At 47.7% G+C, this 22334-nt stretch overlaps 1 protein-coding gene across 1 annotated transcript; it reads right to left on the bottom strand.

Annotated features, from left to right (window-relative positions):
* Positions 1 to 4: 4 nt before the first annotated feature.
* On the bottom strand, positions 5 to 16121 carry TFIP11 (tuftelin interacting protein 11). Its single transcript, XM_069496954.1, has 13 exons — positions 16054 to 16121; positions 13973 to 14190; positions 11878 to 12031; positions 11405 to 11561; positions 9560 to 9687; positions 7863 to 8015; positions 5166 to 5693; positions 4935 to 5041; positions 4065 to 4233; positions 3302 to 3545; positions 2645 to 2787; positions 2006 to 2171; positions 5 to 684 (listed from the first exon to the last, which is right to left on the bottom strand). The coding sequence occupies exons 2-13, from the start codon at positions 14179 to 14181 to the stop codon at positions 329 to 331; spliced, it is 2514 nt and encodes an 837-aa protein (XP_069353055.1). The 5' UTR covers positions 14182 to 14190; positions 16054 to 16121; the 3' UTR covers positions 5 to 328.
* Between the last annotated feature and the right edge of the window lie 6213 nt (positions 16122 to 22334).

Raw genomic sequence — 22334 nt, 5'->3', positions numbered from 1 at the left:
CGGTAGAAGCTGCCACCAGAGACTAAAGGGAAACTGCCGTGAAGGGACTGCAGGAGTCCTTTGCACTGGGCGCCATTTCAGAGATCGGAACGGGAAATGTGTCAACTTGGCTGTCCTGTTTCAAGGACGACACTCCGTGTAAGGATTTGGTGTGAGGATTTATGTGCTTCTAAAGTAGCATCATGTTTTACATCCCGCCCTGGTGACCTGGCCCGAAATGGCGCCTCTCCTGAATAGAGGAGTTACCCTCTGGCGGATGATTTAAAACACCGTTTATTCGTAACACGTCCCTCTCAGGTGCGAGGCTCTGCCGCTCCCCACCTGCCGGCTACTTGGCCATGTCGATCAGGCTCTGCAGGGAGGTGGGCACCCAGGTCTTCTCGCCCTGGACGAACACCACGCCCCGGTCGATGTAGATCACGATGCGGCCGAAGGTGTAGAGCTGCTTCCCTTCGTGCCGCTTGCCGATGACGGGCATGAAGACGATGTTGTGCTCCTCGGCCTTGGTCTCAATGAGGTCCTTAAAGTTCATGGGCACGGAGCTGGCGGCCACACCGATGCCCCTCTGGGCCATGTTCTCGGCCTCCCGCCGCTCCTGCATGGCCTCGTACTGGAAGTCCTTCCTCCGCTCCGTGTGCGTGAGGTAGGCGATGTTCTCCCGGGCCCCTGGCTGCATGTAGGCGCCTGAGAGACAAAGCGGGCGGGGCAGTGAGGGCAGGCGTCCCCAGAGGCGTGGAGGCTGACACCGTGACTTGGCCCGGCTCTGGGCACGCCCGAGTGCCCCACGACTCACTGCAGGGCAGCTCCGCCTCACAGACACCACTCTGGGGGACGTCTGGATAAATGGCCAGTATCACGTGAAACACTGCTCTGAAGATTGTGGCTAGTATCTGGTAACCACAGAGATTATTAAATATTCAGCATAACATGAAATACCTGCAAGGGATTTATCCTATTTGGGGAGCTGAAACTTAGATGTCCAAAGGATAATACAGGACCATAAATGCCAAATGCTACTTAAGGGGCACACACAGGGGACAGTTGTGGGAACATGAGGCCAGGGATGGCTGAGGAAGGGTTTCTAGAAAATAGGAAAGTGGACATGGCTCTTGAAGAACCTGGCTAAGCAGAGAAGCATGTTTGCCTCATTAAACGCAGTCTATAATTATATAATCTATGAATTTTCTGTTTTTCGTGTAATTGGCTAACTAGAAAAAATTAAAGACTCAGGAAATGGAAAATTCCAGTCCCACTGCCAGTCTTTAGCTGTGTAATCCTGAGCAAGCTCTTGGCCTCGCCGAGCTTACGTGTAAAACGTGGTTAGACTAGGAGATATCTGCCCAGGGTAACACGGCACTGGCTGAAACAGGCTCCCAGATACAGAACCATGAATATATTTCCCTTTACTCATGATCTGGGCAGAACGACTTACCTAGAACTTGGGAATGGATATTAAATGAACAGTGAACCGCCTACTTCTGCCACAACAAAGATACACCCTACTGAGAGCTGTACACAAACATTAACTCGCTTAGTCCCCCTGTAACCTACGAAGTATGCATTACTACTATTTTTACAGGTAAAATGGAGCTAAAAGAGGGTAAGCAATTACTTAGTGTTAGACTGTCCCCCCGACTCCGCACTGTAAGATGTGTACTTGAGTGGTAAATACACCAAGTCTGGCTGAGCAGAGGCACAAGTGAACCTTAAAAGGCCACAGAGCACAGTGGCTGGGAAGGCGGCCCTGGGGTCAGACCGGCGTGTCTGAATCCAGCCTGACACAGCTCTGTTCAGGGGCCTGTGCCCCGCCAGTCACAGCAAGCCTGGGCAGGACGGCTGACCACGAGACCGGGTCGGGAGGGTGAGGGGCAGTGCTGTACGTGCGAAGAGTGACCTACGGTTTAGGCGGCCTCTGGGTACCGGAAAACTCGGATTCTGTGTCATGTAAATGTGTAAAAACCTGGAAATCAGGGCCAGGGCGTCAAAAACGGGACTCCTCACTCACCGACATTGGAGGACACCGCCCTGTTCATGATGTCAAGCGCTTCATTAAATTTGTCCTTGATGGACGGATGTGCCAGCACCTGGTCTGAGAACATGGATTTCCAACCCAGGTACCACTTGGTGATCTCCTCGTAATTTGGGCTGTTACTGAGCCAGGAACACAGCACCTGCCAAAAAGAAAAAAACTTGCATCCACAGAGGCAACATATGGGAGCAAAAGTTCCACAGGGACCATTTGTTCTGCTCGATCCTAGTCCTACAAGTGGGTGACAACCGCTTTACAGGGATTCATAGGGGCTACACAGTCTGGCACTTAAGAGTATGGCGTTTGGAGTCAGCTGGGTGGCTAAGTGCCCTGGCATGTCCCTATACAACAGGGACACCACAGTCCCTACCCACTAGGGTCACTGTGATGAGCTGACAATGCAAGTAAAGTGCTTAGAACAGCATCAGGTATGTGACAAATTTTCAGTAAGTGGTGGCCGCTATTATGATTACCTAATTCATTCCTGCCCTACCATGTAATTTATTTTGCATTGTGTAATTGCCCTTGTGGTCAGGCCTTGGCAGAAAATTAAGAGGATCCGCCTCCCCCCTCCCCCAGCTCCTCCCAAGAAAACCAAAGCAAATCAAAGTGTACCTGAAGCCACTTGGGGAAGAAGTGCTTTTCAAGAAGTCCCACCAGGCTGGAGACAGAGATCATCCCTTCCCAGTCGATCACCCAGTAAAAAGCATCCATGTGCTGTTGGTGGGGGTTGATGACTAGCTCACCGAGACACATCCCTGGAAGAGAAGCCCAGGCTCTAAGTTTCAGCTTCAGAATCAGCAAAGCCGCAGAAGCACAAAGAGCAAACTGTCACCAGACAATGTCAGTCTTTGATCTGCTTTTAAAGATGAATTTTAAGTTCTTGATATACAATTCTTAAAAATAATTTTTTTCTCTAACCCAGGAATAAGCCCCTAATAATTTGGAATAAAACACCACAAGAATTTCAGACCTCCAGTGGCTGTCCTGTTACAAGAAGCCAAAACTGTACCAATCAGAACCATTAAGGCACACTGAGTTCAACTCTGTCACTGTGGACTGTTAGTCATGATTGTAAATAAACAGCAGAAAAGACCAAGTTATATTTATATTGAGCCTCTGTACAAAATGGCACCTTTGTTACAGTACACAATATTGTGTACTGAGCCTTCTCATGAACCCAGTGGCCATGTTTTAGATCATGACTGCCAGCCACAGAGACCAGGGCCCCGAAGCTGCTGGACTTGGAACGCACCTCCCCCGTTTCCTTACCCAGCTTGGGCACGATGTTCTTGACCATGAATGCTTCCCAGGAGCCAGGGGTGAAGACATCTTTCCACGGCTGCAGGATGAGCTTGGCAGAGGAGTCGCTGGGGTGCCACTTCTGCAGGGCGCTGGACAGCTTGCTGCGGATGGGCGAATAGAGCGGCTCCAGCCGCGCCTGCATGAGGGGCAGCCACGGGTGGATCCAAGAGTGGATGGGGACGGTGTCCGTCAGCGGGTTCCAGTTTTCCACCTGCACAGCGAGTGGGGAGAAGAGAGTTCGTGGGGACGGCCAGTTGCTTAACAGCCTTTGCAGGGTTAAAGGCAACTGCTGTGCTTGCGGAAGGCGGCCTTGAGGCGGCCTTGTGCTTCCTGGCAGTGGCCCACAGTCCTTTGCACATTTCGAGCAGGACACAGTCTCCACTCTGTGGAGGGAAGTGGTAGGCACTAAGGGGCAGCCAAGGTGCCTTGAAGGCATTTGACACTCCATTTCCCCAAACAGACACTGACCCAAACAAATATGCCCCTTCTATCGTATTACATCTCAGAAACAATACCATTCTAATTTTGTGAAATCAAGAAAATGAATTCCCTCGAGGGCGATTTTGGGGAAAAAGTGCTAAGGCTGAAGTTAACATTGTAGAACAGCAATTGTGTTGAGGAAGTTATGGAAGTTAGCTGCCGCGTTTTAACGGCACTGAGTTAACGAAGAGGATGCTGAACAAGTCCTCACGGCTCCTGGTGGCAGCTGTCTCCCAGGACCCTCCCCTACCTCCTTCTGCAGCTTGGGGAAGATGAGTTGGTCCAGTATGTTATCTAAGATCCACACGGGAATAATGTGCACCCAACTATCCAAAAAGTCCACCATTGGGTCACAGTTTCTTGGCTGCCACTGGTTGACAATATTGCGAACAAAAGGCATCCAGACTTCCCATATCAACCTATAGGGAAAAGGCAGAAGACAGGCTGGTTAATTGCACTGCTTGGTTTCAAAGTACACAACCACCACCCACCTCTCTAGAATAAATGGAAATCCAATCGTGGAAAACCTTCACGCCAGTCCCCCTGCTGGCCAGACCCGAGCCTGCCTCTTCCTTGCTCTCACAGCTGTCCCCTGACCTCTCCTGGGTCTCCTCAGTAGTGCCTGCCTCGCAGGGACGCTTCAGGATCACAAGGGCCCCTTTCCGAGTGTCACGTGCTGTCCCACCTAGGGCCCTCTACCCACAGCTGACGCTTCTCACCCTGTGGGTCGCAGCTTGAACATCACCTCCTCTGAGGGAACTCTGCCCAAGCCGCGCACCCCCACGTGCCCACCCTCGCTACCCTGTCCCCTGCACCCGGCGTGCACCCTGTCTGTATTTGTTCACTTCCGCATTTACCCCCTGCCCTTCCCGCTGCACTGCAGATGGAGGCTGTCTGCCCCACTCCCGGGTGAGCCCTGCATCGAGCTCATGCACAACACTCAGCGGACACTTGACACGTGTCAGATGCATTAATGAGTGAATGACGTTGACTTTCTGCAGCAGCGCCAACACGGAGCAGGAGATTAATGAGACCAGCGCTGCCACCTTCCCTGGCCTTCAGCGCCCCTTCCCGGTCGCCAGGAGTCAGCAGCAGGAACGCAGAGCCCGTCCTGTGGTACCTGTGAAAGGCGTCTGCCGAGAGGTCCTGCCCACCGTGCGACAAGAGCTGGTCGTTCTCCAGGAGGCTTTTCCACTTGGAGATGATCTCGGTGCCGTAGGTGCAGTCCTGAGGAGGAACGCAGAGCGGCTGAGGGCAGCGGGCCGGCCGCCCTCCCCACGCTCTACACCATCCCATCACGTCAGGGCAGCCCAGCCGAGAGCTGGACGGGTCAATTTCCCCACCGACTCACTTTGAGGGGATCCCACTCCTTGAAGTACTCCTTCATGAGCGGATAGACGATGGCCACGGCGAGGTCCACGCGGTCTGACATCCGGTACTCCTCGTAGTACTTGTCCTGGAGGGTTTCGAAGACGCGGGCGCACTCATCCAGGGTGAGGGGGTTGCTGCAGTTGGGCTGCATCCGCCGCTCGCACTCCTCCACCATCTCCAGCACCTTGCTGAGGTTGGAGATGACCCGCTCCTCATGGTCCAGGACCTCAGACATCTTTTCCAGCTCGTGGGAGAGGTTGACCACCATGTCGCGCTCGTACTGCAGCTGCCGGTCATTCTGGATGATCTCCTGTTCTGTGAGGTCGATGAGCAGCTGCAGGTTGTGCTCTAGCTCGGGCAGCGCAAAGCCCGGGGCCTTGGCCTCTTTGCCAGGCTGCGGCGGCTGCTGGGACTGCAGCGGGAGCCCGTCGTCGGGAACGTTGTGCTTGTGGCTGATCTGGCTGTAGCTGTAGTAGACCTTCTGCTCCCGGCCCGTCATGTCTATGACCTTGGAGAAGCCAGTTAACACTTACCATTGCTGTGCTGTTAAACATACAGCCAAGCCCGGGAAGGCACAGCGCTGGTGCAAGCGTGTAGAAACCACATCATTCAACAGGCCTGGAGAACAGCAGGGCTTCTCAAAGTGGGACCCAGGCTGTACTAGGTCAGAGGGGACTCTAGGGACAAAACAATCAGATGCAGCAAGTAGTTCCAGATTGGATCCCTTTGAACAAGCCAGATGGAGAAGACTTGTAGGAAATCTGATGAAATTTCAGTAGGGACCGAATATTAGTAGAGATGAAAATTTATTTTAATGGAAAGGTAGAGGCTGTACTGATCAAAGCAGGTAATAAAACACACACAGCCAAAATACCACATTTTGTTAAAAAAATATATATGCATATAAGCATAGAAAAAGATTTAGGATGTACATCAAGGTGTTAAAAATTTGATAATCTTTTGGAGGATGGAAAATAGTATTTTATACTTTTGCCTCTTGGTATTTCCTAATTTCCTAAAATACACCATACATTGCAATTATAATAATAGTAAGTTGTTTTTTCATTTAAAAACAGAAAATGTACAAAAAAGTTGTTGGACAAAAGCAACCTAGGAAATGAGCCACTTCCAATGTTTTAGGAAAACTGAGGAAACCTGAATACAGACTGTCCTGAAACAGAATTCTCTGTCATCACTTTGTAAGGAAGAGTGGGATCCATGAACCGCCTGCATTAGAATCACTGGGGGAAACGACAGAGTCCTGGGGTCTAGTCTCCATCTACTGACTCACAATCTCTGGGTGGGACCCAGATTCCCTTATCAGGTCCCCAGATAACATGATGGGCAACACACTGACATTTAAGAACCCCATGTGAGGCTGGGCGCGGTGGCTCACACCTGTAATCCTAGCACTCAGGGAGGCCGAGGCGGGAGGATCCCTCGAGGTCGGGAATTTGAGACCAGCCTGAGAAAGAGCGAGACTCCGTCTCTACTAAAAAAAAAAAAAAAAAATAGAAAGAAATGATCTGGATAGCTAAAAATATATAGAAAAAAATTAGCCGGGCATGGTGGCACATGCCTGTAGTCCCAGCTACTCGGGAGGCTGAGGCAGGAGGATCGCTTGAGCCCAGGCGTTTGAGGTTGCTGTGAGCTAGGCTGATGCCACGGCACTCTAGCCCGGGCAACAGAGCAAGACTCTGTCTTAAAAAAAAAAAAAAAAAAACCCCCATGTGAGGCTTTTCTTGAGTTCTGTAACACACTACATATCCTACAACAATCTACAAAAGGCAACTGTCACCATGGGTCTTTGACGACTTGGGAAAGTAATGGAAACCCTAATACTCTATGTGCACATAACAGTGGCTGAAAATTTCATCTTAAAAAAAAGAAAATACTTAATGCTGGAGGCCGAGCGCGGTGGATCGTTTGAGCTCAGGAGTTCGAGACTAACCTGAGCAAGAGCGAGACCCTATCTCTACTAAAAAAAAATAGAAATAAATTAGCTGGACAACTAAAAGTATATATAGAAAAAATGAGCCGGGAATGGTGGCGCATGCCTGTAGTCCCAGCTACTCGGGAGGCTGAGGAAGGAGGATCGCTTGAGCCCAGGAGTTTGAGGTTGCTGTGAGCTAGGCTGACACCACAGCACTCTAGCCCGGGCAACAGAGTGAGACTCTGCCTCAAAAAAAAAAAAAAAAAATTACTTAATGCTGGCAAAGGTGCCCTGGGGACTCCCTCCTGCCCTCCTGGTCAGAGTTGGTACAATCTCCCCAGTATTTAAATGCCTTAACTGCTTTCATATTCTTTAATCTGGTAATTGTACTTCTAGGAATCTATCCTTAAAAAGTGTCTGAAACAAAGACAAAGTTTTAGTAACAGGAATGTTACTAAATTCACTGCAAGCTCCAGAAAGACAGGAGCATTTGGTGTACCACTGTAGCGCCAGGAACAGTGCTGGCACAAGTGGGAACTCAGTAACTGTTACTAAATATGCAGTGTAATGAACGGGAACATGCTTCCACCAAGTGAGAAAAGCGGGGATACCAAGAAAAATCAAGCCTAGAAAGAAAACCCAGAGAACCTTAGCAAAGGTTCAGAAAGTAACCCTGAGGTAGCGGATATTTTTGTGTGTGTTTTCCAACATGTCCTGGGCCAGGTGTCCAAGGGTCCCTCATACCTTAACCTGAGAAAGCTCCTTCTGGGGAGCGGTGAGCTTCTTGCTAATCCTGCCCTTGGCCTTCAGCTCTTCCACTGTCTTGTAAGAGTATTTGGGCTTCTTCTTGCTTCCACTTGGGTCTTTCCTCCACTGGCTCAGCTCTTTCTGAAATTCCTAAACCAGAGGGATACAGTCAGTTGCAAGGAAGAACCCCTTTTTACAGTGGGTGGGGCCCCCGAGACCGTGAACATTCACCAGCCCATGTCTCAGATTTGTGTGGAAGTTCTGAGTGAAGGACTACGGCTGTGTGGCACTGGGTATCTAAGGGTACACCCCGACACACACTCACCCCCTTACAAATAATGGGGTTCAGAAGGCAGGTGCAGCAGACTGAGGGAGAAATAAAAATGAAGACAAAGGAAACGTTTTCTGAGCATCAACTGTGGACAGGCGCTGCACTAGTTTGAAATTTAACTTACATAAAACTTAGCAATACAATGTAAAGCATTTTGTTTTTAAATACAGAAAAGCTTGGTTCTAATTAAAAATGAAGAGAAACAAGCAGGCCTTAAGTCTCGAGGCAAAGCTATCTTTCACAATAAGGGTCTGCAAAACCCCTCTGTGGGAGGATCTAACGTAAAGGGGGTGACTGTCAGTCTGAGGGGAGTAGAGAGTCCAACCCCCAGAAGTTGGTTTTGCGGTGGTGGTTTGGTTTTTCCCACACTGGCTAAAATTTGTAACGTTTTCTCAAACAGTATCTAGACTTCTGGCTACTCTGGGCAAATCGGAAGATCAGGCAACATGGAGCCCACATGCTCACAGGCGACAATCGCCCAGAGGTGAACAGAGACTTCCCCTCTAATGGCCCCGTACTCACCCGTGTGCCTCAGTCCCCACCACTCCCTGTTGTCCCGCACCTGGCTCGTCTTACTCCTGTCCTATGCCTGGCACCTGCCATCTGGCTTCTGAAGCTCAGAACCCCTGACTCAGAGTGATCAATCCCACGTTTTCAAATGTTTCCTCCCTCATAAAAGGAGGTCAGTGACAGGAAGAGTCACATGTTTCTCTGCAGCATCCTGCTTTTCCCTCATAAATGCAAAGGAAAAAAGAGTAATATGTCAATCAAGAGAGCTGGCCCCTTCCTAGCACTGGTGTAGAGACACACAGCAGCCAGCAGATGGCGCCCTGCTGCACGCGGGCTGAAGACCAAGGCCCTGCAGATGGCCATGGCCGCACCAGGACGGCGGGCTCCTCTGTGAATGCACTTCCTTCCCCTCCGCTCTGTGTGCCACCGGCTTCCTTTATGGTCTCTTCACCATCGAGCTCACATTGCTCAGTGCGCTCTGGCTCCTCAACTCACCCCACAGCTGGCACCTTCTCTTGCGCCAAGTCTCCCGGCGATCCTTCCCTAAAAGGTTTCCCTGGCCGCCGCATTTATTAAAAGCAGGCCAACACCCCTCTCCCCCAACCTTATCTTCTGTCTAGGCACCTCCTAGCACCTACTGTCACTTCTGCCACACTGGAGTTGCTTGTTCATTGTCTCTGTCTCTGTCCCCCAGGCTCCAAGCCCTCTCACCACAGCACACCGAGCCTCCCGCACAGCAGCAGGCAGACGGCAGGTGTGCCGCGAACACCTGGAAACTGAATGAATGAGTGAAGGACACGCTGCACCGACAGCGACGTGGAAAGGCACGGGACACCGGCCACCCACTGGTTACCTCTTCGGCCTCTTCTTCCGAGTCAACCACAGGGAAGTCCTGCAGGGACTGAGTGGTACGCTCCGAACCGTAGGCCCCGACAGCTCCTTTTCCTTTTCTCTGTTTGGCTTCGATCGGGTTAATGATACCTGACAAATACCAGCAAAGGAAAGAAGGGACTTCAGATCACGGCAATTCGTGTACGTGAACAAGTCGCTCAGGGAAATCGCACTTCCTTGCTCCTTACATGAAAACAACACACTGCCCAGGAAGGCGAGCGCCTCTCTGCCCTCGGAGCGCTGTCCACGGCCTGTGTGGTTTGAAACTTCTGGGCACTTACGCTACAACACAGCGGTCTGCTGACCTTAGGCTATTTATGTCCTAAATACAGATTTCCATTTCCACTTGGATTCACTGTTTTAGTGGATGGGAAGAAAACAGAACAATTCATTGATAACTGAACCCCAGCATACTATACTCTACAGTTTACTCACCTGAAAGCCTCTGTCATGGAAAATGCAGTAATTCGGTTACTGTATTAATTCTGACTGAAGTAAAACTACAATTTAACATGAGACTCCTCCTCTAGTTTACTTAGTAGTTCATATCCCCTATGTTTAACTGTTTTTTATAACAAGTTTAAGGCCGGGCACATTGGCTCGTACCTATAATCCCAGCACTTTGGAAGGCAGAGGCAGGAGGATTACTTAAGCCCAGAAATTCAAGGCCAGCCTGGGTAACACAGTAAAACCCTGTCTCTATAAAATGTAATAATAAGTTTAAGCCCTAGAAATAAATGTTGTGTTTTTCTCATACAAGAGCTTATAAATGGGACCACAATATTTCAATACAGATTCCCCACCCCCCTTCCGTTTAGTACAGTTGAAATCTCATCTAAAAACTGTCCCCTTGTTCTCATTCCAGGTCACCATGTTTACCTTCATTTAAGTTCATGTATTTTTCATACAGCTAATGTTTTCAACACATAACCTGGATTTCACTTTAATAATTATTTAGAGACCAGAATTTGAATTATAGAGAGTACTTTTGATTATCTCCAGTTGGAGATCACTCATATCGAGTAGCTCAAGAAGAGGAAAAGTTCCTGCAGGAAGAATCAGCTGCTTGGTTTGAGGGGCTTTGGTGTCAAGGAGGTTAGAATGGGGGACAGGGGCTGTGCCTCAGTGGGGCTGGGCGTGCGAGGACAAGAGGAGACGGGGCTACTGAGTGAAGATGGAGGTGACCAACGCAGGATTTGCTCAGCCAATTTGACAGCTACATGCTTCTAGCTATTAAAAAAACTATACATGGGAAGGGGAGGGAAAAAGAAAAACTATACACAATGTTCTTCTTGATATTCCTGAAGGACAAATAACCATTCTGCAAAACCAAAACCCCCCTAAGCAAGGACTGCAAACTCAAATGCCTTCAAGGGCCCAGAAATGTTAATGTAAATGGATAAAGTGGGTTGAGGTGGAAGACAACAGGGAGTGGTGGAGACTGCTTCCAAGAGAAGGCCAGGGGCAGCTCTGATTCAGCTAAACTAATGACTGCTAGAATTTTAGGTGAAAATGTCTGGTATTTAAATATCAGCAACTAATTCATTTTTTTAGAAACACTGGTCAGGCCAAAAAAGCAGCCTGTCTTCAGCCTGCTTTAGACCCTAACCCTTTTCCTCCCTCTGAAACAAGTATTTCATTTAACTTCAGTTTTGATAAAGCAAAGGCGCTTAGGAGCACAGATGTCTTGTGCTGGCAAACCACGCTGCAGAGTCACAGTACTTGTGAAAGGGAAGAAGCCCAGAAAACCTCTCCTTCCCTCTGCCCGCCTCCCCCGTGCAAGACAACGAGGGGGAGCGTGCAACACCTTGCGCGTTCTTCCCGAGCCCCCGTCCAGGGACGTAGCCCATCTTCTGAAGAAGCTTCTGTCCAATTCCTTTCGTGTGTCTTTCCCAGCTGCCGAAGTCCATGAAAGATTTGGTTCCTCCTGCAAACCCTTTCTGGCTGGGCTTAAAATTCCCACCCTGCACAGAAGAAAAATCAAAGTTTAGTTAATGGAAAAAGAAAGACCTAAGAAAGTGTGGCCGATGGGAACACGCCCTCCCATTTACAGAGCAGCGCTATGAAAAGTGTCATATGAACCAAACATATAATCTGTGATGTGTGTCAGGGAAGAAAAGAGACTGCACTACACACGTCACGCCTCGCAGAAACCTGGTGCCACCAGGAGAAACCCGCACGACTGCGTGCCAGCTGAGCTTCTCCCTAGCTGGGAAACGCTTGGGCCACAATGGCCTTTGAAGGCTCTAACTGAGGTCGCAATCCTGCAATAAGGACTACCGTTTTCAACTTCTTTGGTCCAAGATCCTTAGGGAAGTCCTCCTGCTTAACGGGTTTCTCTTCGTCATCAGAATCTTCCAGCTCCGCCTCCTCTGCCGCCCCTTTCTTGAGCCCAGCGCTGATGAAGTTGACGGGCGCGGAGTAGTCGCGGGCCCTGCAGGCGGAGACACAGACCCCAGGGGTTTGGAAAGAACTCTTCTGCCACCCCTTCGTAGAAACTCTGCCCACTAGAGAATTCCTTACAGTAGACCTCCTGGGACCCATTTTAAAGGAGTAACACATTTCTTTATATGTCAAAATATCAAAAGGGCCCCAGATTTGACTTCCGGTAATCACACTTTACATTTTTACTTGATATGTTCAATTCAAATCTCTGGTTGGGCAGTTACATCACTGCAAAGTTGATTATAAATTCAAAATATGATGCAATAATCCAATTTTAAACGTAAAATTATCTTAAAAGGCATTTGTTTTGGAAACTCAAGTATAAAAATCACAGGAACAGAAATTCTGATAGATAAAAATCATAAATAAAATCCATTAAAAGATTATATGAATGTAAAGTATATAACAATATTAATGAAACTGAGAAAAAGCTCATATCCATTAAGTTTATTTAAATATGAAAACTAAACTGAAATCCCTAAGAAATTAACCGTAAAATGGACCGTGTTGATTGCAACCCTGATTGCCTCAAGATCAACTTCAGTTCCTTTTTGTATAAAATAAAGCTGATATATTTGTAAGGTATGGTTAAAAGAATACAGAGAAAAAATTCCAGTGAATACCCTGGGAATATTGCAAATAAAGTGATGCTTTATAAAATGACCAACCTAGTAATTAAACATCCCCAGGGCAGCAATGGAATTCAGAGAATTTTTTCCTAAAAGATGCAATATAACTTAGCAATTAAGAGCCCAAACTCTAGAGTCAGACAGGTCTCGACTGCAGTTCTAGTTCAGCTTCTGCCTACCTGTGTGACCACTGGCCTCAGTTTCCTAATCTGTAAAATGGGGATGATAATAATGGTACCTTTCTCATAGGGATCATAAAACCAGGCTTGTCAAGTTCCCAGAACATGTAAGCCGCCAAGAGATGTCAGCTGCTATTATGTTCTTATGTTTATGCAATTCTGATCCCCGATCTACTTGTCAGCTGCTTTTAGACTTGCTTGTGGATGAGAAAAGGTTGAACTGATTCCTATGCTCTGTCTCTCCCAGCCTCCTTTGGAAAAAACACAGTCTGAACGGGCTAGAGCCTAGAGAAAAACCCACACAGAGAAAAACCCAAAGCTGCCACACCCTGGGCAAATGAGTTGCAGCCGGCACACACACAACTCACACTAAAAGGAGACTTTCAGCCTGAATCCTCATCTCCCGCCACCATCCCAGCCCAGGCCGCCACCATCTCTGCAGGGACCACTGCCTTGGCCTCCTCACAGAGCCGCCTCCCACTGCGGCTCCACGCCGACTCTGCCCTCCTGCAAAAGCGTCTTCTCAAAACATAACAGCCCCACATCACAGCCTCTTCAAACTATGCTCCCTCTCCCTCTCTCTGCCCCAGCCCCTAAAACCTTTCATATCCTTGTGGACACCCTATTGCCTCCCATTGAAGGCCTCCGCATACTCATGCCCCTCCTACCACCCTAGTCACCTTCTACGTTCACATCAGTATAAGGATCACTTCTCCAAGGAACTCTTCCCTGGCCTCCCAGAAGAGGTGAAACACCCTAAAATGTGCTCTCCCTCATGTCCTAAGTCACAGTTATGAAGTCTGATCTAGTCATTGATTAATGCTTGTCTCTATCCACTAGAGTCTGGACTCCAGGAAGGCAAGGACTGGGTCTACCACACAAGGCCTAACACACAGTAATCACTCAATAAACATCGACTCCTAATTAAATCAGTGAAAGAGCAGCACTCTAGCCTAAAGAGAAAACAGGACCTCCCTAGCTGATGTCGTAGCTAAAGGGACTTAATAAAGCCAAGAGAGAAGTACAATTGTCAGGGTATCTCCCCCACCCCCTCTCCCTTCCTCCCTCCCTCTCTCTCCCTCCTCCCTAAATACCGGGAAGCAGCCCCATGCCAGACATTACCGTTTGCCTCCAAAGCTGGGCCTCTCGTCATCCGAGTCTCGCTCTGCCCACACCCCATAGGTGGCTTCTTCCTTGGTCTGCCAGTGGCGCTGCCGGTTGGGGTTGAACTCATTCTGGAGATCCCAGTCAGTGATCTCAAAGTTTTCCCGCTCGTCGTCATCATCATCGATGCGGCCTTCCCCGTCCCGGTACAAGTGGGACAGCGACATGGCCAGTCACTAAAGGAAGGGACAAAAAGGGCAGGGTCTGCGATCGGTACCGAGGGCAGCAGCAGAAAGATTCCCTGTGAGTCTCTATTCTTTGCTGCCTTCAGAACTTCCTCCAAATTCAAAGTCTATTAAAATCATTGTTACTATTCAATAAACCAGATATTAAAAACATATTTTAGAAAACAGTACTAAAACAGGTGAACAAAAGACAAACTAGCAGTTTGTATGAGTCTTAAAAAATATGTATTTCCTTGTCCTAGTCAATGTCATAAATATCACATACAATCGCGCACACACACAAACCACACAGAAATAACTAAGTATGTTATTCTACATATTACTGCCTCAGAAATTTGGTGGACTTCTTAGATTCCAGATTTTTATAATAATTTCTTTCTATGATTTTTTAGAATGTTTTCTGAAATACGTTACTCGATGAGACTAAAAGACTCTTGTTATAACTTAGTTTTCCTCCCAAAACACGAATCTCTTCTGATGTGCTGTAAGGCTGTAAGACTTTTGAACACAATCTTAAAATTCAGATGTCCGTAGACTGAAATACAGAATCCACCTCTTGGTAGCTGGGTGATGAGATTCAGTTGTCTCTTTCTTAAACTGGAGCTAACTACTGTGCCAACCTTAGAAAATGCTTGTAAGGCAGATTCAATGAGTTCTCAATAAGTGATCAAGAAACAATAGCTTCTACTGTAGTCCCATGATTAGGTTCATCACCCTTACTATTACTGGACCAGAGAGTGAATTTAGCAAGGCAATAGTGAAATCAGGCACGCTAAAATCACAGCCCAAGTTCAAATTCCAACTTTACCAGATACTCAGCGTAGGAGTATTAAATGCACATAAGTGCCAAGCATGGTGCACCACACAGTAATTCATGCAGTTTACACAGGCAGTGTCAAACTCTGGTCAGCTCTGCCAGAAAGCTATTCCTGCTTCCTCTACTCACTGGTGACTGGTTGGGTACAGCTGGTCCCAACCTCTTGCAGGAGTGCATAGGAAGGAAACGTTCTGAGGGCAGGTGGGGAGTCCCCAATACGTGGGAAGAAATACCACTGCCTCCTTGGGCACAGAGCATGGTAATAATGCCGGGATTAGTCATATGTTATGAAGCCCTCAGTAGATGCTAGGTACACGGTGGGTGCCTGAAGCCAATTACCTAATGTCACCATCAAAACACTTCTATGATACAATACAGGTACTATTAGCACAGTGGTTCACGCCTGTAATCCTAGCATTCTAGGCCGAGACAGGATTACTGGGGGCCAGGAGTTCAAGAGCAACCCGAGCAAGAGTGAGACACTGTTTCTACAAAAAAAAAAAAAAAATAGAAAAATTAGCCGGACGTGATAGCACGCGCCTTGGGAGGCTGGGATAGGAGGATCGCTTGAGCCCAGGAGTTTGAGGTTGCAGTGAGCTATGATGATGCCACTGCACTCCAGCCCGGGCGACAGAGCGAGACTGTCTCGAAAAGAGAAAGGGAAACGGAAAGGGAAAGGGGAAAAGGGAAAAGGAAAAAGGAAAGGAATGAAAACAAAAGAAAAAAAGGAGGCTCAGAGGAGTTAAGAGAGTCGCCCTGGGTTCCACAGCTGGCAGGGCTCGAAACCAGGAAGGCCTGAAGCCAGGACTCTCCCCTGCTGTCCAAGCATCTCGAGGAGGCTCAGATTTCTAACTCGGCCCAGGCACTGCCTCCCCGTGACCCCGAGCAATGCCGCCCCTCTCCGTGCCTCGGCAGAGCTGCCTGCAAAACAGAATCCCACACCAGTGTGGCCGAGACCCGCCGTCCCCGAGCCCTCGCCCCCACTCCCACTGGCGCTGACTCCGCTCGTCCCCTTCCCTGTCCCCGGCCCCGCTCACCTCTCCGAGGAGTCCAGATTACCAAACACAACTTCACACTCCGCGCGGAAACAGCCCGGCTCCAGCGGCCGGAACCCGGATGTGCCGGGGCCGGCGCTCCGGAAATGACGTAACGCGGCAGCAAATGGCGCGTTCGTTGCCATGGCAGCGACGGAACGCGAGAACGAGTCTGGCTGGAGAGCAGCGGACTGAGATTCTGGAAAGGAGAGGCGGACTTGCAGGGCCCAGAATGGCTCGGGAGTGATTTCCCAGCTGTGCCGGCCTCGCTGCCGCGCCCGCTTGGGACTGCGACGCCCAGCCTCCGACGACTGGTTGTGGACGTCGCTGAGCCACTTGGCCCTAAGGAGACTCTCTTGCCAGTCTGAGGTTCTAAATCTGTAAAATGGGGATATAGGACTGGCTCATAGGATAGTTACGAGAACTACTGTGAGACAGTAGGGGTCCTGGGGCGCAGCATTCAAATGGAAGTAATGAAGGCCATGCCCCGTATGCTGTGGCTTTGGCTCTCTCAGGATAGTCACCGTGTGAGCGCAGGACAGTTGTCTTATGTGGGAGTTCGAGAGCGAATAAGGCAATGAATGGGACAACCCGAGTCTCCCAGGTATTCTCTCCAGGAAATATTTCCATTCTCTTCCTTTCCAGCAGCTTGGTAAACAAATTCATTCATTCACTGACCTATTTAAAATGCACTCGGTGCCTCCTCCTCCCCCAGGGAGAACAATGAACAAGTCATGGGCCCTCCCAGGGAAGCCCTCACCAGCCGCGGGACTCTTCCTAGACGTTAAGTGCACACAGTTTCTGGAGTTCCAATCTTGACTCTGCAATTCACCACCTGGGAACCTTGAGCATGTCCTCTGACATCTAAGCGTAAGTCTTCTCTTATGCAAGATGGTTGAGGATTCAGTAAGATAAAACTTTAGGCTATGAAAACTGTATATGGCACACAGCAGGTGCTTAGAAAGTGTTAGCGGTTAATTTTTGCTTGTGTTTCCTTTCTCCTCCATGTGATGAAAAGATCCAAGAGGCAAAAGTTGGGATATACAGAGCACTGGACTTGGAATCCAAAGGCCTAGGTCTATTGTTACCTGGTTGGTATGAATTAAACAAGAACTTTCGTGAACCCGCTTAAATGTGGGCTTCTTGAGAATGGAGACTGACTTAATGTCCTCTGTATTCCCAGTGACATGTCGAGTCACTGTGCCTGACACATAATATGTATTCAGGAAAGAAACTAGAGAATGAGGTTTTAGCACAGGACAGGGCCGGGGTAGAGTGTCTAACAGACTATAAGGTTCATCAGGGAGCAGAGTGAGGGAAACAAGGAGAAAACAAGTGTTTTGAATCTGTGCCTGAAAATGTGTATATATCTGTTTATAGCCCGAAAGCCAAAAATACAAGTAAGCTTGGCTTTTCTGTAGCTATGTTTGTGGCTTTACAGCACACTTTATGGAGCTGAAGTTACTTTGATCATGAGGGACTGATGCTAGTGGATCTGTTTCACCAAATAGACCTCACTCTGTGACTTCTGGAGAAAGGTCCTTTGTGGACTATTGCGGGGTGGTTACGAGTGCGGGCTTTTATCAAGTGATCACAATGTGCATTGTCAGGAATGGGACAAATTGAAGTCACATGACACTCGAGAAGATGCCCTCCCTGAGAAGGTGACCACATCACTCCTGTGATATTCGTGCCCAAGATCCATAACCTGAATATAATCATGGGGATACATCAGACAAACCCAAATAAATGGACATTCTACAAAACTATAATCTTAATGAGTACCAAGGTCATGAAAGTTAAAGCCAGACCCCGGAACTGTTCCAGACTAAAGAAGACTAAAGATACATGACAATTAAATGCAATGCATGATTCTCAACTGGATCTTTTTGCTATGAAGCAAGTTAGTACAACTGGAAAAATTTAAATGGGGTCTAGGATTCTATGGTAATGATGTGTCCATGTTAATTTCCTGATTTTAATAGTTGTCAGTTACATCAGAGGATGTCCCCATTTATTGGAAATACTAAAGTATTTGGAGGTGATATGGCATCAAGTGGGCAATGTAATCTCAAATGATTAAGGGGGAAATGTTTCTGTATGTACTTATAACATTTTTGCAATTTTTTAAAAAAAAATTAAGGCTCTGGAGTAAAAACTCAAGGATGCAAATATCCATTCTACTGCTTGCTAGATGTAAGACGTGGAGCAGGTTGCTTTACCTCTCTGCACTTCAGTTTTTCCATCTATAAATTGGAATGATGTTTTATCCCCAATCTACAAATTGGGGATAATGGCAGTGTTGCTCTAAGAGAGTTGTTTTCAGAACAACAATAACAAGGACTAATTAATGCATGTAAATCTCCTGGCATAGTAAGAGCTTAGTAAGTGGTTGTTGCTATTCTCATTTGTAAAACCTGAATGTCATAACCCTGCATGGGAGGTCTCTCAGCCTCAAAGATCAGTGAATGAGGTGTGCCTGTAGTCCCAGCTACTCAGGAGGCTGAAATGGGAGGGTTCCTTGAGCTCAGGAGTTTGAGACCAGCCCGGGTAACATAGTAAGACCCCCCTCCCCCTCCCCCCCCAAAAAAGAAAATCCATTCAGCAAGGCTGACAAAGCAAAAAAACAAAACAAAAAGATCAGTGAGTGGTTTCTCAGGATTTCTGGGCTCAAATGCCCAGCCTTTGAAAAAGCAAGGAGAATTTTTCCAAGGCAAACAGAGGTTTAGGTTTAGGGTCTCATATCCATCCTGATCTCCCGTGGCTTCCCAGAAAAACCCTCGCTTTGGGAGTTGAGGATATCCAGGCTCATGTCTAGATTCCCAATGAGGTGCTCAGACATGTGGCCTTCCCAGAAGGGTTGCCAAGCAACGAGGCTCCCGGGAAGGAGTCTGGCGGGGCCCTCTGACACTCATCAGTCCATGTCTCGCCTTTCACAGATGAGGCACTGGGGGAGGCCCTGGCAGAGAGGAGGTGCCAGCACCGCTCAGCTAGTTTAAGAGCCAGGCTTGGAACCCAGGCATTCAGATTTCCTTGCAACATCGTGCATAGGGCCCTGCATCATTTCTGTTTATTTATTTGAGCTAATACTTACAAAGTGATTCCTGTGTGTTCAGGGTCACGTGGTTAAATCCTCTACATACATCATCTCTCTGATTCCTCTACCTTCTAAGGTAGTTTGTGTTGCAAGCCCAGATCCCACATTCCCAGCCACCCCTCATGCAGCCCATGCCATGCAGCCTGGCTTCCATGTTGTCTACAAAAGATTTGGGGGAAGCAATCCTTGCTCGGTTGCAACTTTAAATAGGTTGGTACCATAGAAACAATCCATAAGTGGCATTTCAAAGCTGATATATTTAAAGACTAGCACATGTACTTGTTCTAGGACAGTGACATTATACAGTTGCACATGGCTTATTCTTATTTTGAATTTTGTCACAAAGATATATATGGTGTCCTGAACTTGGCAGCATTGAAAAACCAGATCAGCTGAGATTAGCAAATTTGATTTCCCTCTACATGCTTCTTACAGATGGTTTCTACCCTACTTATCTTTCAAAAATTCGTGAAGACTCTGTCCTTATATAAAAAGCTGGGACATGAGGTTCCACAGGCCTGGGGCATTATCTGTAAATCAAGTATCCTCAAAAGCACACAGATAAGGGAGGATCCACAGACTTCATTCATTCATTCCTTTACTTATTAAAAAATATTTAATACGCACCTATATATATAATCTAGCATCTTGAAACAACAATAAACATCATCTCTCACAATTTCTTGGGTAGGAATTCAAGAGTGGCTTAGCTGGGTGATTATGACTCAGAATCTCTCGTGGCATTGCAGACAAGCTGTCAGCTGGGACTACACTAATCTGAAGGTTTGACCGGGCCGGATAACCAACTTCCAAGGTATTTCTCCCACATGGCCGGCAAACTGGTGCTGGTTGTTGGCAGGTCTCGGTTCCTTGCCATGTAAGCCTCCACACAGGGCTGCTGAGTGTCTTCCTTCAGAAGGAGTGAACCAAGAGAGAGCCAGGCCGAAGCCACAAGATCTCTTCTGACCTAGTCTTGGAACTCACGCACTGTCATTTCTGCCATATCTTATTGGTTATGCAGTCAGCCCTATTTAGGGTTGCCAGATGCAGCAAATAAAAATACAGGATGCCTAATTCAATTTGAATTTCAGATAAAACGATGAGTGATATTTTAGTATAATATCACACAATATTGCAAAATTCTAAAAGCATTCATGTTTTATCTGAAATTCACATTTAACCATCATCCTATATTTAATCTGGCATCCTAGCCCTGTTCAGTGTAGAAAGGAACAATGTACCAAAGCGGATGTGGATACCAGGAGGCAGGGTTCACTGGGGGCAACCTTGGAAGCTGGCGACCGCACCTATATGATATGCTTGGCATGGTAGCCTATGGAGACAGATGGTGAACAATTAAAAATAATGGTTCCGGCCGGGCGCGGTGGCTCACGCCTGTAATCCTAGCACTCTGGGAGGCCGAGGTGGGTGGATCATTTGAGCTCAGGAGTTCGAAACCAGCCTGAGCAAGAGCGAGACCCCATCTCTACTAAAAAAAAATAGAAAGAAATGATCTGGACAACTAAAAATATATAGATAAAAATAGCCGGGCATGATGGGGTCTACAGCATGCCTGTAGACCCAGCTACTCGGGAGGCTGAGGCAGGAGGATGGCTTGAGCCCAGGAGTTTGAGGTTGCTGTGAGCTAGGCTGACGCCACGGCACTCTAGCCTGGGCAACAGAGCAAGACTGTGTCTCAATAAAATAAAAATAAATAAAAATAAAATGAAAATAATGCTTCCTACATTCATGGAGTTTACAGGCTAGTGAGTAAGATCCACTTGCAGGCAAATAAATATAAAACATTAACTATGATAAAGGACTTAAGAGAGAAATACCTGGTGCTTGGGGCAGGAATGGGGTCCTCATCAGAAGAGCCACTTTTGTTTTATAGATTGAGCTTTAACATGTGACTTGATTGGTGTGTATGCATATACACAGGGTATATTGAAGGTCATGTCGCTGAAAGAAGGAAACAAAACCCTGAAATGCTTGACTTGGAACCTTATCAAAAACCATAAACGCACAAATGAATGCATGTAAAAATGGTGAAAACCGAGTAAGGTCTGTAATAGTATGTTACTAATGTCATTTTCCTGGCTTTGCTACTGTACTAGAGTTGTATAAGATGCCAGCACTGGGTGAAGCTGGGTGAAGGATACGTGGAACTCTCTGCACCACTTTTGCAACTTCATACGAGTCTATAGTTATTTTTTAAAACCCTAATGAACAACTCATTTAAAAAAAAAAAACCAAAATAATAGCTGTTACCATGGAAACAGGATTAGATCAGAATAATCCTGACTTGTGAAAGGAATTAAGCCCGAGAAGGGCCTGGTGGGTGGAGCTCGGGCTTCCGTCTGAAGAAATGGAATTCTCTTTGTTAATCTTCCCGAGCAGTGTTCACTCAGAACAGAGAATGAGGCAGACATTGAGGACAGCGGTAAGGGGGGGTCTTCTCGGTTCTGGGCCCAGATGTGGGGTTTGGAGACACCCAGAACACCTCCACTGGTAGGAGGAATTGTCCCTGATCCCAGGTCAGCGGCTGGGGAAACCCTCAAAGAAGCCTGGGTTTTTCAATGACCTCAGGGGCTCCAAATCACTGTAATTTAAATAGTAAAGGAAAGATGTGTCCTCATTTTGTACCCTGAAATTAAGAAAGGGAACATTTTGGTGACATCGGCATAGCCCAGAGATCTGAAAGTCATTTGATAACCTACCATGACTGATAAACTGAGGCTGAGGAATTGTTTTTCATGACGATTTGGCTGATTGTATTTTTGAAAGACGGCCACAGTGTCTGCCGCACCACAAGCTCTTCTGCAATGTGACCTTGCCACTCCACCACCAGTCTGTTTCTCCACTCTCTTGATCCTGGGAGATCCCAATGGCTACTTGGACCAACTGAAGTGGAAGTGACACTATGCCGGTTTCAGGCACGTGCCTTAACCAACTGGCAGTTCCTCTGCTTCCTGCCTCTTATAATAATTTGCTCAGGGGGAAGCCAGTACCATGTACGAAGTTAGACCACCTTAAGGCTGCCATGTTGTAAGGAAGCCCAAGCTAGCCACGCAAAGAGACTACATGGGCAGAAATGCCCACTAAGCCTCTAGTTGCTCCAGCCAGCCCAGCCCAGCCCAGGCATCAGACACGTGAATGAAGACGCCTTCAGTTAGCATCTGACCAG

This window comes from Eulemur rufifrons, chromosome 21, assembly GCF_041146395.1.
Source record: "Eulemur rufifrons isolate Redbay chromosome 21, OSU_ERuf_1, whole genome shotgun sequence".
In the NCBI taxonomy this organism is placed as follows: Eukaryota; Metazoa; Chordata; class Mammalia; order Primates; family Lemuridae; genus Eulemur; species Eulemur rufifrons.
The sequence above is the reverse complement of the archived record's forward strand: the minus strand, read 5'-3'. Positions and strand labels throughout refer to the sequence as shown.

What these genes read in the sequence shown, in the direction of transcription:
- TFIP11 (XM_069496954.1), bottom strand. Translation starts at nt 14,181, where the DNA reads ATGTCGCTGTCCCACTTGTACCGGGACGGGGAAGGCCGCATCGATGAT. An exon ending in AGGAGTGGGATCCCCTCAAA is followed by an intron (nt 5,042 to 5,165) that starts GTGAGTCGGTGG and finishes GTTCCTCCTCAG; the next exon opens with GACTGCACCTACGGCACCGA. An exon ending in GAACATCGTGCCCAAGCTGG is followed by an intron (nt 2,788 to 3,301) that starts GTAAGGAAACGG and finishes CTTCTCTTCCAG; the next exon opens with GGATGTGTCTCGGTGAGCTA.